This window comes from Dreissena polymorpha, chromosome 10 (genome assembly GCF_020536995.1).
Source record: "Dreissena polymorpha isolate Duluth1 chromosome 10, UMN_Dpol_1.0, whole genome shotgun sequence".
In the NCBI taxonomy this organism is placed as follows: Eukaryota; Metazoa; Mollusca; class Bivalvia; order Myida; family Dreissenidae; genus Dreissena; species Dreissena polymorpha.
Genome location: NC_068364.1, coordinates 82,373,877 through 82,389,421, shown reverse-complemented (window position 1 = coordinate 82,389,421; position 15,545 = coordinate 82,373,877). Strand labels below are relative to the sequence as shown.

The 15,545-nt window shown below is 38.6% G+C and overlaps 1 protein-coding gene across 1 annotated transcript; it reads right to left on the bottom strand.

Annotated features, from left to right (window-relative positions):
• Positions 1-3,465: 3,465 nt before the first annotated feature.
• Positions 3,466-15,545, bottom strand: LOC127847987 (cysteine-rich venom protein ENH2-like). Its single transcript, XM_052380240.1, has 11 exons — positions 15,257-15,545; positions 14,456-14,502; positions 13,488-13,596; positions 13,201-13,277; positions 12,106-12,193; positions 11,515-11,660; positions 10,531-10,616; positions 4,807-4,907; positions 4,346-4,456; positions 3,973-4,089; positions 3,466-3,653 (listed from the first exon to the last, which is right to left on the bottom strand). Exons 1-11 carry the CDS (start codon positions 15,300-15,302, stop codon positions 3,481-3,483), a joined length of 1,101 nt encoding a protein of 366 aa, XP_052236200.1. The 5' UTR covers positions 15,303-15,545; the 3' UTR covers positions 3,466-3,480.

Here is a 15,545-nt window from a genome sequence, read left to right as displayed (position 1 = left end):
TGGCATGAATGATATTAAACGTTTTTTAGCTGCATACATTTAACTTAAGGCCCGGCGACAAACGACGAGAATTGGAATGTTAGACAATCTTTAAAATACAAACATAAACATTAATATAAAATGTTAAAGCGATTATATATAGATTTCTTGTAATTGGTGGTGGTGATGGTGGTGGTGGTGGTCGTGGTGGTGTTCGTGGTGGGGGTGGTGGGTGGGGTTGTTGGGGTGAAATAGGGGGGGGGGTAGGGGGATAGGGGGCTTGGTTGTGGTGGTGGTGGTGGCGGTGGTCGCGGCAGTGGTGGTGGTTCACGCAAGGCATGCTGACATATTGTCTTTCTTTACGGGTAAGGTGAGCTAGAAACCAGTTCAATACAATCTGTGTGTAACGGTACCAAACTTAAGCTGCTCACTTTTTACAACGCGCGGTAATGTGGTTCAATGAGTAGTTTGCAAACACGCAAATTTATTGGAAAACTCGGGTTTTCCCCAAAACTTGGGAATATTGATCTTTTTTAGTCATTTGTGAGCTATAAATCAGTTTGGCAATAATAAGACTGACTGAGCAATAGTGGAGATTACACTACATTGACAGCTGTCACAAAAATTTATTAAATAAAGTGCCATTTACTGCAAAAGTTCTATTTGTAGTCATATCAGGCGTAAAAATATGTTACTTTGTAAAAACGAAAGCAGCACGCAGTGAGGCTATATAATAATCACGTTGTACACCGGTTTATCAGTCGGTCCGTCGGGCGTCACATTTTTCGTTTGTCATAAATTGTGGCCGCTGTAAAAACTTCCTTGTGAATTGAAATATATCAAACTACATTTAAACGAATGTTTATCGAAACAAAACTCTGCACTGCTACAAGTGCGCGAACAATCTGAACACTTCGGACAGTGGACTACACCACACCGTCGATCGCCGTTATGGCGGAATTGTCCGAGGGTTCCCGATTGGAGCGCGAAATGTCAATCGTGTTTAGTACAATATATGGCTAACGTTTGATTGCAGAGTTGGAGATTATCACAATCCTGACGAGGCGTATCTGAGTGTTGCTAATGCATTATTAAATCACGGGCCGCATGACTTCCCGAAAAACAACACGTTCAATGTGTCATCCGCCCAAGTTATACATCAACACACGTGCGTTTTAAATTCAAAAGCGTTAGAGTTTCTAGAACCAAACGATAATTTACAACTCATCAACCACAGATTGCGTTGACCAATTGTGTAACAATGTAAAGCCCCGGTCCCATTTAAGAACGGTTGAACACGGCAGTCCGGATCGCCCCGGACCCCCCCCCTGCAAATCCGGCAGCAACACGACATAAACACAGCACACATGCGGATTGTCCCGGACAGTCACGACAGAGCTACAGACCTACACAGCAGAAATAGGGATAAACAAAGCTCAAGGTGTAACCTCGTATACACATATAAAACGTCAAACTGCCACATAAATGAAACTTTATTTTGTTGTAAAAGTGGGCCATTCACTTTCCAAAAGATCGCCACGAGCAGCAACAGCTACCGATGAAGAACAACACCAACAAGAAGATCCAAGCTCAAGGTCCAGATCAAGATTGCAATTACATTTACAAGTAGATCAACACCACCCACAGAAACTAACGCCTAAAGAAAAAAAAAGACGTCCCTAGTCCTTTCAGGGTAAATTGGGGTCATCATGGCCGATTGGCTCCATGAGAACCCTATGTTGAAATGCATTGATGCCTAATTCAACCTAAATTAATTTGTAGTCGGCGTCGGCCATGGCCTTGATGATTATAAATTGATAATTGTGGTAGTTCAAGGAGCTACCACACCTTGGACAAGGTACGGCGATGTTCTTTCCGTTCAATACAACCACATAGTAATGCAACTGCTTTTGTCGCCGAATTGCTTGACAATGCTCTTCTATTGATCCTGCGTTTCAGGACAGGGCATCGGTTTCTTAGCAAATTCTACAAACACGCATGGCAGACACGAATGATGATCTTGTGGATGGTGCTGTATGCGACCCGAAAGCCATACAACAGACAGTGGTAACTGTCCCCGATGTTAGGTACCGCAATGTTTTTGCAAACTTAATGCCAGCCGTCAGAGCCATCCTGCAGTTTAACTTCTACGGTTTGATTCTTTGTTCAATACGTGTCAAGATCATTTGATATGTGCAGGATATTAAAAAACCTTTTGCGTCTTTTTTCTTGAGTTCGCCCATCAGTCGTTCGTTATCAACCAGGCTTGGTCGTCTGGCGAGCCATTATGTGACCCATATGGTTTTTCTTTACAGTCTATTCACTGGTGGAGATAACTATTTTTCTTGATTTTTTCTTTTTTATGTCGTAGTTTCGATTTTGCAGTCAGAATATTGTTTTTAACTTGAGCCTTTTGCAGTAGAAGCTGGCATCTCATCAGCATCAGCTTGTTCTCCGTCGTCATCTCATCGCCCATGTTGCAACGTCGGTAGCACAGGAGACAACCGTACAATTGCCGTCACGGTCCTTGAAGGACAGGGTCGGAAATGTGTGCCTTGACTATTAAGGACGAACACGAACAACCAAGGCATAAATACGGTTGTCCCCGGACTCTATACGGCTGTCCCGGACCCCCCACGGCAGCTACACGGACCATCCCGGATGGTGATATCATCCCGGATCGTCACGGATAAACATGGATTTAACTTTCCCAAAACTGCCGTGTTGGCCACCCGGACCCCCAAGGACAATGCCGGACGTTTCATAAACAACAAGGTTCGTCACATGGCCTCGACACGGTTTACATGCCGGATCAGGCCAGATATGAATCGTGTTGATCTGGCATCTGTATGGGACTGGGGCTGAAGGAATTGCTAAATAGCACACGGTCGCCTTATCAAAACAATCTACTTCAAATTATCGGACAAAATTAATTTCGAACTGAAAGGTCAGGTATTTTGTTTTTGCGACTTTACGGCTATATGACTCATGGTCGCTTTTACCTGTGCATTTATGTTAACATTGTCTTTCAGAAAGCCTGTCCAATCGTCCGACCGTCTTTTGAAAGTACTGATTTGATTTTTTTCGAGTGGCATTGCAGACCTAAACTGCGTGCTATCAAGTCTGCCCTATATGGTTGAAATATGTGCACTGGATTGTTCTTGTTCTTGTTTTATTTGAGTTGCTTTTCAATCGTCTGTATAGGCTATCGGCGTTTTTTTATTAAGATGTCGAAAACACAAAACACATACATGTACATACATGTACTATTAATTGCTACATATCTTAATGTTTCTTTAAAGAACTACCACAGTTGTTTCAGACATATATACTATAATATAAATAAGAAATTATAATGCAATCACTTTAATAACATGCCACTAGTATTTATAATTAAAAAATCGAGTACGCGCATTAAGTTCAAACAATTACAATGAATCATTGAAACACATATAGTTTTACTAATATGACATGCAGTTTGACTGTTTGTTTGTAATTGTTTTACTGGCACAAAATCATCGCACACGTCGTTGCTAAGAAAGTCAGCAACAGAAATTGATGCTGCTTGGATGACACGCCCAGGTTACGCTGGTTCCACGCAGTGTTGCACACCGGAAGTCCCTTCTCCCAAGGCATTCTGGATATCGCACTGACGTTCCATTTAGCATTGGAATCTGAAACATCCTTAAATTATAATGAATGATACAAAATGAAAATCGATCAAGCAAATATTTTTTTTAAATAAATTCGCAGAACACTAAATAGATGTATATAATACATATGGAGTTTATTATACAGTGTATATGAGTATACATGCAAATAATAATAGTTAACACAGTTTAAATTTAACGATTCAATAAAAATTTAACAATAAGTGTCTGTCGTATTTTGAGTAATACAGAGTTAAAATGGCTATATATGTGCTTTTCTTTGTGCACACCAACACAGCATGTACAGGTGCGTATTAACGTTTATTGAGTATATATTACATACACGGACAGACGTTGCACATCCACGGACACCGGAACATCGTGGTTAGCTTCGTGCCGCACGTGCCTCGAAGTGTCGTTAAACACTCTGAATCAGTGTCGTTAGACCCGATGCATACCACTGAGATAAATGAATTTTATAATTTCTCTTAGAAATCAAACTTTTTTTCAAATCGAAAACATGCTGGTAAGAAAAAATAAAAGTTAAATAACACAACACGCAGTTTTGAAATGTTAGATGCAACACAACGCATTTATGACAAAAATAAGGATTCGTGTATTTTCATCGACATTTTAAAACGTCTTACGACATATATTCATACTGTCATGAAAATGTTGTGTTCATTTAAAGACGCAGTAAGATAAAAAAAACTTACGGTCACATATGGTCCTTGTGTAGGTGCCGGGCGGAACAGTCTGGATGCAGTCACAGGTGCCGGAGGTCATGTTGAGACTCGAGCCTCCCAGACAGAGAAGCTTGTTGAAATCTAGAAATCAAGAAAACACCAGGTTGGTAAAATAATAAGAATAATTGATTTGCATTGTTTACATGCGAAGGTATTCGTTGCAGTATTTGTAGTTAAAATGGCACGTAGCGCAACGTTCCAAAGTCTGATAATGTTCTTTTAGGTCTGCTATAACTCAAAATATGTATAAAATATGCTCTCATTAAAATGATAATTGAAAAATGGAATAACTAAATTTCAGTAAATCTGCATAATCCGCTAAAACTGTATACGTATTGATTGTATGAAGAATCTCTCTTTTATCAAGTTCTTGTACATGTATGCACAACATTGGACCGAAATATAAAAGAGATAAGGCTATTACTTCCTACCACAAAGTCCAATGGTAGTGTTACAATGACTTGCACAATCGTCACAGCCTCCTGTGATGTTTGATGCTTTGTATGGCCGGTCAAGCTTTGCTGTGTCCAATCTGAAAAAAGCTTATAGTTTTACAAATAACATTTTTTGATAAAAAAATCAAACGCTCGACGTACCCGAGGACATTAAGGAATAAATATGAGTCATGCTCTGTGAAAAGGGGGTTTAATGCATGTGCGTAAAGTGTCCTTCCAGATTAGACTGTGCAATCCACACAGGCTAATCAGGGACGACACTTTCCACCTTAACTGGATTTTTGCTAGGAAGAGATCTTGTTGAAACAAAAAATATCATAAAAGCGGAAAGTGTCGTCGCTGTCCGCAAAGGCTAATCCGGGACATGCATTAAACCCCTTTTTTACCGAGCACGACCCATATGTATTATACATATCCAAAATAAATAAAAACACAATTAGAATGATGAATAATAACCATGCGTATGACATAAAGGAATATGTGCACGATGAGTCCGCCACCGTTTATTTCGCATATCTAAAACATGAATCACCATAAATATTTTCACATTATCGCCATGCGTTCGACTGCCGAGTTGTTGTCCTTACATCGGGACATAAAGGCAGATATACATGAAGTGACATTGAATTGGGACATAGAGGAAGATATAAGGTATTGTCCTTACATTGGGTCATAGAGACATATATACAGGAAGTGTCCTTATATCGGGACATAGAGGCAGATATACAGGTAGTGTCCTTACATTGGTACATAGAGTCAGATATACAGATAGTGTCCTTACATTAGAACATAGAGGCAGATATACAGGTAGTGCCCTTACATTAGGACATAGAGGCAGATATACAGGTAGTGGCCTTACATTGGGACATAGAGGATGATATACAGGTAGTGTTCTAACATTGAGACATAGAGACAGATTTACAGGTAGTGCCCTTACATTGGGACATACAGGCAGATATACAGGTAGTGCCCTTACATTAGGACATAGAGGCAGATATACAGGTAGTGCCCTTACATTGGTACATAGAGGATGATATACTGGTAGTATTCTTACATTGGGACATAGAGACAAATATACGGGTAGTGACCTAACATTGTGAAATAGAGGCAAATTTACAGGTAGTGCCCTTACATTGGGACATAGAGGCAGATATACAGGTAGTGCTTTTAAATTGGTACATAGAGGATGATATACAGGTAGTGTTCTTACATTGGGACATAGAGACAGATATAAACGTAGTGCCCTTACATTCGGACATAGAGGGTGATATACAGGCAGAGTCCTTACATTGAGACATAGAGGCAGATATACAGGTAGTGCCCTTACATCGGGACATAGAGGCAGATACACAGGTAGTGAGTGCCCTTACATCGAGACTTAGAGGCAGATATACAGGTAATGTACTTACATCGGGACATAGAGGCAGATATACAGGAAGTGCCCTTACATTGGGACATAGAGGCAGATATAGAGGTAGTTTCCTTACATCGGGACATAGAGATAGATATACAGGAAGTGCCCGTACATTGGGACAAAGAGGCATACATACAGGGAGGGTCCTTACAATAGAACATAGACGCATATATGCAGGTAGTGTCCTTACATCGGAACATAGAAGCAGATATACAGGTAGTGTCCTTATATTGGGATATAGAGGCAGCTATACAAGAAGTGTCCTTACATCGGGAAATAGAGGAAGATATACAGGTAGTGTCCTTACATTGGGACATAGAGGCAGATATACAGGTAGTGCCCTTAAATTTGATCATAAACGCAGATATACAGATAGTGTCCTTACTTCGGGACATAGAGGCAGATATACAGGTAGTGTCCTTACATTTGGACATAGAGTCAGATATAGAGGTAGTGTTCTTAAATTGGGACATAGAGTCAGATATAGAGGTAGTGTCCTTACATTGGGACATATTGGCAGATATACAGCAAGTACCCTTGCATTGGGACATAGAGGCAAATATACAGGTAGTATCCTTACATTGGGACATAGAGGCAGATATACATATAGTGTCCTTACATTGGGACATAGAGGCAGATATACAGGTAGTGTCCTTACATTGGGACATAGAGTCAGATATAGAGGTAGTGTCCTTACATTGGGACATATTGGCAGATATACAGCTAGTACCCTTGCATTGGGACATAGAGGCAAATATACAGGTAGTATCCTTACATTGGGACATAGAGGCAGATATACAGATAGTGTCCTTACATTGGGACATAGAGGCATATATACAGGTAGTGCCCTTACATCGGGACATAGAGGCAGATATGCAGGTAATGTTCTTACATTTGTACATAGAGGCAGATATACAGGCAGTGCCCTTATATTGGGACATAGAGGCAGATATACATATAGTGTTTTTACATTTGGACATAGCGGCAGATAAACAGATAGTGCCCTTAAATTGGGACATAGAAGCAGATATACAGGTAGTGTCCTTACATTGGGACATAGAGGCAGATATACTGGTAGTGACCTTACATTGAAACATAGAGGCAGATATACAGGTAGTGCCCTTACATCGGAACATAGAGGCAGATATACAGGTAGTATCCCTACATTGGGACATAGAGGCATATATACAGGTAGTGTCCTTACATTGGGACAAAGAGGCAGATAAACAAGAAGTGCCCTTACATTGGGACATAGAGGCAGATATACAGGAAGTGCCCTTACATTGAGACATAGAGGCAGATATACAGGTATTGTCCTTACATCGGTACATAGAGGCAGATATACAGGTAGTGCCCTTACATCGGGACATAGAGGCAGATATTCAGGTAATTTACTTACATCGGGACATAGAGGCAGATATACAGGAAGTGCCCTTACATTGGGACATAGAGGCAGATATAGAGGTAGTGTCCTTACATCGGAACATAGAGGTAGATATACAGGAAGTGCCCTTACTTTGGGACAAAGAGGCATATATACAGGGAGGGTCCTAACAATTGAACATAGAAGCAGATATACAGGAAGTGTCCTTATATTGGGATATAGAGGCAGATATACAGGAAGTGTCCTTACATTGGGAAATAGAGGAAGATATGCAGGTAGTATCCTTACATTGGGACATAGAGGCAAATATACAGGTTGTGTTCTTACATTGGGACATAGAGGCAGATATACAGGTAGTGTCCTTACATTGGAACATAGAGTCAGATATACAGGTCGTTTCCTTACATTGGGACATAGAGGCAGATATACAGCTAGTATCCTTACATTGGGACATAGAGGCACATATACAGATAGTATCCTTACATTGGGACATAGACGCAGATATACAGATAGTGTCCTTACATTGGGACATAGAAGCAGATATACAGATAGTATCATTACATTGGGACATAGAGGCAAATATACATGTTGTGTTCTTACATGGGGCATAGAGGCAGATATACAGGCTGTGCCCTTACATTGGGACATAGAGGAAGATATACAGATGGTATCATCATATTGGAACATATAGACATAGAGTCAGATATACAGGTCGTTTCCTTACATTGGGACATAGAGGCAGATATACAGCTAGTATCCTTACATTGGGACATAGAGGCACATATATAGATAGTATCCTTACATTGGGACATAGACGCAGATATACAGATAGTGTCCTTACATTGGGACATAGAGGCAGATATACAGCTAGTATCCTTACATTGGGACATAGAGGCAAATATACAGGTTGTGTTCTTACATGGGGCATAGAAGCAGATATACAGGCTGTGTCCTTATTTTGGGACATAGAGTCAGATATACAGGTTGTTTCCTTACATTGGGACATAGAGGCAGATATACAGCTAGTATCCTAACATTGGGACTTAGAGGCAGATATCCAGGTAGTATCCTTTCATTGGGACATTGAAGCAGATAAACAGGTAGTATCCTTACATTGGGACATAGAGGCAGATATACAGATATTATCCTTTCATTGGGACATAGAGACTACAGGTAGTGTCCTTACATCGGGCCATAGAGGAAGATATACAGATAGTGTCCTTACATGGGGACATAGAGGCAGATATACAGATAGTGTCCTTACATTGGGACATAGAGGCAGATATACAGGAAGTACCCTTACATTGAAACATAGAGGCAGATATACAGGTATTGTCCTTACATCGGTACATAGAGGCAGATATACAGGTAGTGCCATTACATTGGGACATAGAGGCAGATATACAGATAGTATCCTCACATTGGGACATAGAGGCAGATAGACCGATAGTATCCTTGCATTGGGACATAGAGGCAGATAGACAGCTAGTATCCTTACATTGGGACATAGAGGCAGATAGACAGCTAGTATCCTTACATTGGGACATAGAGGCAGATATACAGATAGTATCCTTACATTGGGACATAAAGGCATATATACAGATAGTATCCTCACATTGGGACATAGAGGCAGATATACAGATATTATCCTAACATTGGGACATAGAGGCAGATATACAGCTAGTATCCTTACATTGAGACATAGACGCAGATATACAGATAGTTTCGTTACATTGGGACATAGAGGCAGATATACAAGTATCGTCCTTACATTGGGACATAGAGTCAAATATACAGGTTGTTTCCTTACATTGGGACATAGAGGCAGATAGACAGCTAGTATCCTAACATTGGGACATAGAGGCAGTTATACAGATAGTATCCTTACATTGGGGCATAAAGGCAGATAGACAGCTATTATCCTTACATTGGGACATAGAGGCAGATATACAGATAGTATCCTAACATTGGGACATAGAGGCTGATATACAGAAAGTATCCTCACATTAGGACATAGAGGCAGATATACAGATAGTATCCTTACATTGGGACATAGAGGCAGATATACAGATAAGGTCCTTACATTGGGACATAGAGGCAGATATACAGATAGTATCCTTACATTGGGACATAGAGGCAGATATACAGATAGTGTCCTTACATTGGGACAAAGAGGCAGATATACAGATAGTATCCTTACATTGGGACATAGAGGCAGATATACAGATAAGGTCCTTACATTGGGACATAGAGGCAGATATACAGCTAGTATCCTTTCATTGGGACATAGAGACAGATATACAGAAAGTATCCTCACATTGGGACATAGAGGCAGATATTCCGATAGTATCCTTACATTGGGACATAGAGGCAGATATACAGATAAGGTCCTTACATTGGGACATAGAGGCAGATATACAGATAGTATCCTTTCATTGGGACATAGAGGCAGATATACAGATAGTGTCCTTACATTGGGACAAAGAGGCAGATATACAGATAGTATCCTTACATTGGGACATAGAGGCAGATATACAGATAAGGTCCTTACATTGGGACATAGAGGCAGATATACAGCTAGTATTCTTACATTGGGACATAAAGGCAGATATACAGATAGTATACTTACATTGGGACATAAAGGCAGATATACAGGTAGTGCCCTTACATTGGGACATAGAGGCAGATATACAGGTAGTGTCCTCACATTGGGACATAGAGGCAGATATACAGGTAGTGTCCTTACTTTGGGACATAGAGGCAGATATACAGGTAGTGTCCTTACATCGGGACATAGACGCAGATATACAGGTAGTGTCCTTACATTGGGACATAGAGACATATATACAGGTAGTGTCCTTACATTGGGACATAGAGGCAGATATACAGATAGGGTCCTTACATTGGGACATAGAGGCAGATATACAGGTATCGTCCACCACAGTCCGCAGCGCCACAGCCAATTGAAACCGTCTCGGCCGAGATCATCTGAAACAGGAAACAGATGGTACCAAATAGTGTGATGATGTATCTTTAATCGGGAGTTTGAACTAATGCTGCACCATATCAGTTTTTCGCTACACGTTAAGTCAGTCCCACAAATGATAAATTTAACTATTAACTATAACACGTGGGCCGCCATACGATCTTTACATGAGTATACATTACCGTGGTGATTTTGTGCTTTAAAGGCAAAAGCTTATTAACGTTTTTTGGAATTCCCGTAGTGTTATTAGTATATGCATTTATTGTACTACTTCAATAATCACGTGTTATCATGTTACTCCTGTTGTAGTGCACTTTGCTGTCAACCCGATTTTGGTGTTTACAACTTAAGTGCGTTCGCGTTTTGGTCAGCAATAAAGTGCGCTGCAATGGTAAATATGATGCGGGAAATGGAACGCACTTTGGTAATATTCTGTACACCCTTTTCGGTTGATATACACTTCCACATTATAAGCGTTATAACCACTACCTCCATAAAAACTATCACAATCATCATCAGAATCATCATCATTATTATCAGAATCATCTTTAACAACAACAGCAGCAGCATCGTCGTTATCGTTTTCATCACTATCGTAACCATCATTATCAGAGACAACATATTATTATTCAATTATTGCTTATCAAGAACTTCAAACAATTTTAGCATCAAGTAAGCATTTCGTTTGATACAAAATTATCGCAATCAAAACAAAACACACGCTGTTTATAATAATGATCACGATCAAGCAAAAGATGCTGACGATAGTGATTGTTGATGATGATAAATGTAGTTCTCTTGATGAAGACAACTATTATAAATGATAAAACAACGATGAAGTTAACGTTGTTAATATTGATTATGATAATGATGAATATAAGTCCGGTGAAACATACCCACCTGTGTATAATTGCCTATCAAGGTCGCGTCATTCCCCGGCCCTCCGTACGTGAAATGTGTCTTCTCCGCCTCCCACGCCGCTATGACGTCCGTCCATGTGATTGCAGTGGGGCTGAACAAAGAGTTCTGTCCGGGAATGAACGCACCTGAGAATAATTGGTGAGCTAAATGCATGTGTGCACAGTCTTGTCCAAGATTAGCATGTTCAGTCCGCACAGGCTTATAAGGGACGAAACTATCCGCTTTTATTGAATTTTACGTTTAAATAAGGTATTTTCTTAACGAATATTATGTTTAGGTGGAAAGTTTCGTCCCTGCCTTGTTAATATAGGGGGACACTTTAGCCCCGTTTTCACAGGACGAGCCTAATGTTTCCTATCAGTCAAGCTGAAGAAGAGGTTCTGTAATAATATAACCTTTGACCAAATGAGTGTTTTGTAGTTTTTAAGATAACACAAACTCCAAGTACGGTTATATTCGGAATGATTTCATCTTCAAGCAAAGACACTTTGGTCGTCCGAGATATGTACAATAATTATGGTAATTGTGACGAACATTCTCCCAAAACGTTTATCATTACCGTTAACGTACCTGGAGTGGAACGCTGGTACCACGTGCTGTCTGCCGTACAACGTCTCGCCCATCGTCTGGCAGCAGACACAAGTCCCGCATTGGTATGCTAGACGTATATGTTATGGTGTAGAATTCAATTTAGGTAATGAAGAAACGACAGCGAAAGGAATTTCAAAAGCTTTATACCATAAAAGTTGTAGTAAAATGAGCATGCATTATTTAAAATGTCAAAACTAAGTCTTAATGTCAATGTGGTAAGTAACGACAAATGTTTGACTTCAAAATTGTTTTGCCTCTACCATTTTGTCCCGAGTAACAAGCATTGCAACTTAAATGAGCGTAGGTCCCTAACCTCTTAGTTTATTCTTCGAAATTACAATGTTCGATAGAGGAAACTTTTTTGGTACGGTCCCTTGTTATAATCGTCGGGAAACCGTTCTCAAGATACCATGCAGAAACGCATATCATGTTCAAAGACCCTTTGATTTTTGACGTGTAAAGACGCCTTCCTTGCCTAGCAAACGAAATTATCTATAGACCGAAAGACAAACATCCGACCGGCCGACGTAAAGAAATTCTTTGTTTCGATAATGTTTGTTTTTAATTTTCGAGAAGGTTATGTGATTTTCTTATTTAGTTTGATTTAACCAGAAATCACGTCACATAATAAGCAGTTTCTTGCAATACAATGTATTGATATAATATATGGACACAAATAATTCGACGGCATAGATCACACTTGGAAAACACAGTTTTTATGGTTTTCAAAAATATGCGTCTTCCAGTAAATGATTAAAGCAATTCATCCTAAAAGTGTCGTGAGACAAACAAATCAATTTTTGTCACATTAGAATTCTCGATACGATAGTATAGTTCTTCATTTCATAATGTTTATCTACTCCCGCCCCTATTACTCGTGACATACAGTTCGGTTAGGTGAATTGAACCGATTTATATGTGCATTTGGTGTTGAATTGACGAAACATTTGTTCATTGTAATGATTTCAATGCATGCCATTTACAGTATAGTTTATTTAAGTGTATACGAAAAGTATATGGTAAGCTTATGCAGAGTATGTCATCATAAAAGCTGTGTAAACATTGACAATTTACCATGACTAACATGTTTGACGCCCGAGGAGTAACATTGGCACGGACACGGTTATGCTGATTTGCGATATCCTCCATTTCTGAAAGACATAATACAATTGCCAAAGCATCATTCGCATGTAATCGGGTATTAGGTGAATCACTTTTATAGTTTTTTAAGAAAGGTTATATACAACTCAAATTAGTGGATGATACACACAAAATAAAATATTCTTCAAACATATTTGATAAATATGCCATACTTCCATTTTTTGTCGGAGATTTTGCTGTATATAAAGATCAAGTATTACCGCTGTCAGGAAGTGGTATTGGCTTTCCCGTGAGATGTCCGAGGTCTTCGCAGTTCAGGTGGCCCGGCAAGGCAGCGTACTTGTCTGTACATGATGGGTTGAACGGGCGCTGAAAAGAGACAGTAATGTATGCTTTAACTCCGAGAAAGTTTTTTTCCATTCTGGCCGTCAGAGAAATAGAAAAACTGTAATACCATTGTCTACATTTATATAAAATATGTTTACTGTCATATTGTTCAAGGTTATTTTATACATGTCTTCGCAAACTAGACAGATATCAAAAATTAGAAGTTATTGATTAATAAATGAACCACATACGTAACCAAGAGTAGTAAAGTTTATATAATTGTTGGAAAACGTTCATATTTGGACGGCTTCGAGCCTTTGCGCGGAACGTCGCGCGACGTAAAGACAATCATTATCGATAAATGTTTCGTATCGAAGGGAATAATTTGTTCAAATTAATGTTGTTAATACTAAATGATATATTCTATTTGTGAAAACGATTTATTTTATCTTTACAAATTTTATATTTTGACATTGGTGGACAATAAGTTTTCATGTGTCGAGGTTCTAAAATAATATGGCGTCATCAAATGCATTGCGCTTAGCATACGTCACTATCGAGGCGAATTTTCTGTAAAAATGTCGGACCTGGAGTTATCATCAAATACACGTGTTTTCTGAATGTGTGCTTTCTATTAACAAGCGACTCTTATTAGTAGTAATCTTATCTTATTTATAGAAACACATGCAACAAATTTATAAAAAATTTCCTGGTTTTGCAGACGATCTAAGAAATTTAGAAATGATACTAATAGAACGAAAGCGTATTAATATTCACTTCTCGTTTATGGCGGTAACCAATGATCTGTAAAGCACAATTTAACGACAATGCACAGAGCAATAAACGAAACGTGCAAATCATTAAGTCTTTAAAACGGGGCTTAAATGGATTTAATACTTACAGGAGAGTAGCACGTTATGGTCGAGGGAGTCTGGGACTCGATCAAGCCTGAAATACACGCAGCAGACACAGCCTTATAATATATACACAACTATTTTTTATATTAAAATAAATTATTAATTTATAAACACGATTCCGCTAATATTGCTGAATCAAAAATACGCAGTTAGATTTGAACGACAACTCAATTATATACAGTTGTGAATAGGAACTCACCAATATTTGCATAGCATAGTCAAATATTTCAAATTTCAATTGACAAATATTTAATAAACCAACTTATATTCAAATATTTTTTCCGAATTATCGTTTTTATCGGCAAATACACACACATATATTATAAATAGTTTTAATATTATACTATTAATAATAATTGAACGCGGTCTCACGCGGTCGCTGTAACGTTCCTATGCATCGGAACCACTAATCGTTGTTTATTGGGGAAAAAAACGCTCAATGGATAAAATCAAACAACCTGCTTGTTGTTGATAGATGCAAAACAAATGAAATCATGAACCGGTTTTATGATAATAAGACCGTGTATTTTAATCTTTAAGATAATCAGTTTACAATCTTTTAACATTCTTTGTACTATTAATCCAAAAATTATTATTTAGCATCTTTCCGAAACTTTTCTATAGTAAAATATTCATAACTATATGGAAAATAACTATTTTAAATTGTTGCATAATGCATAAAGATATTAATTAAATAATATCGTTTCAATATTTGTAATGTGCCCATTATACATGTCTAGTATATCTTCTAAAATTAAGGCATCAAAATTTAATTGTATACTTACCTAAATATAGTTGAATCAAAATCAAAGCCAGATTATTTGTATCCATGACTCGTCGAATTGATAATAATCTTTAAATATCGTTGTTTCTTAACCTATATGATCCCCGTACGTTTCTGTTATTTTGATACATGCTTATGTCCAAAGTTTAAGTAAGGAGAAAAACAACTTTCTCATCGAAAAAGATTAATTATATCAACTTTAATCTTTGTCTCAACTGTGTTTGTGTTCCTTCCACATGAGCCAATGGCGAAGTTACTCAACTAATTGACTGAAGATGTGTGATTGTTGA

Excerpts from the sequence above, each read along its gene's own strand:
- LOC127847987 (XM_052380240.1), bottom strand. The coding sequence starts at position 15,302 with ATGGATACAAATAATCTGGCTTTGATTTTGATTCAACTATATTTAG. Across the intron at positions 4,457-4,806 it reads CACTACCATTGGACTTTGTG|ATTTCAACAAGCTTCTCTGT; the intron begins GTAGGAAGTAAT and ends CTTGATTTCTAG. Across the intron at positions 3,654-3,972 it reads GATGTGCAACGTCTGTCCGT|ATTCCAATGCTAAATGGAAC; the intron begins GTATGTAATATA and ends AGGATGTTTCAG.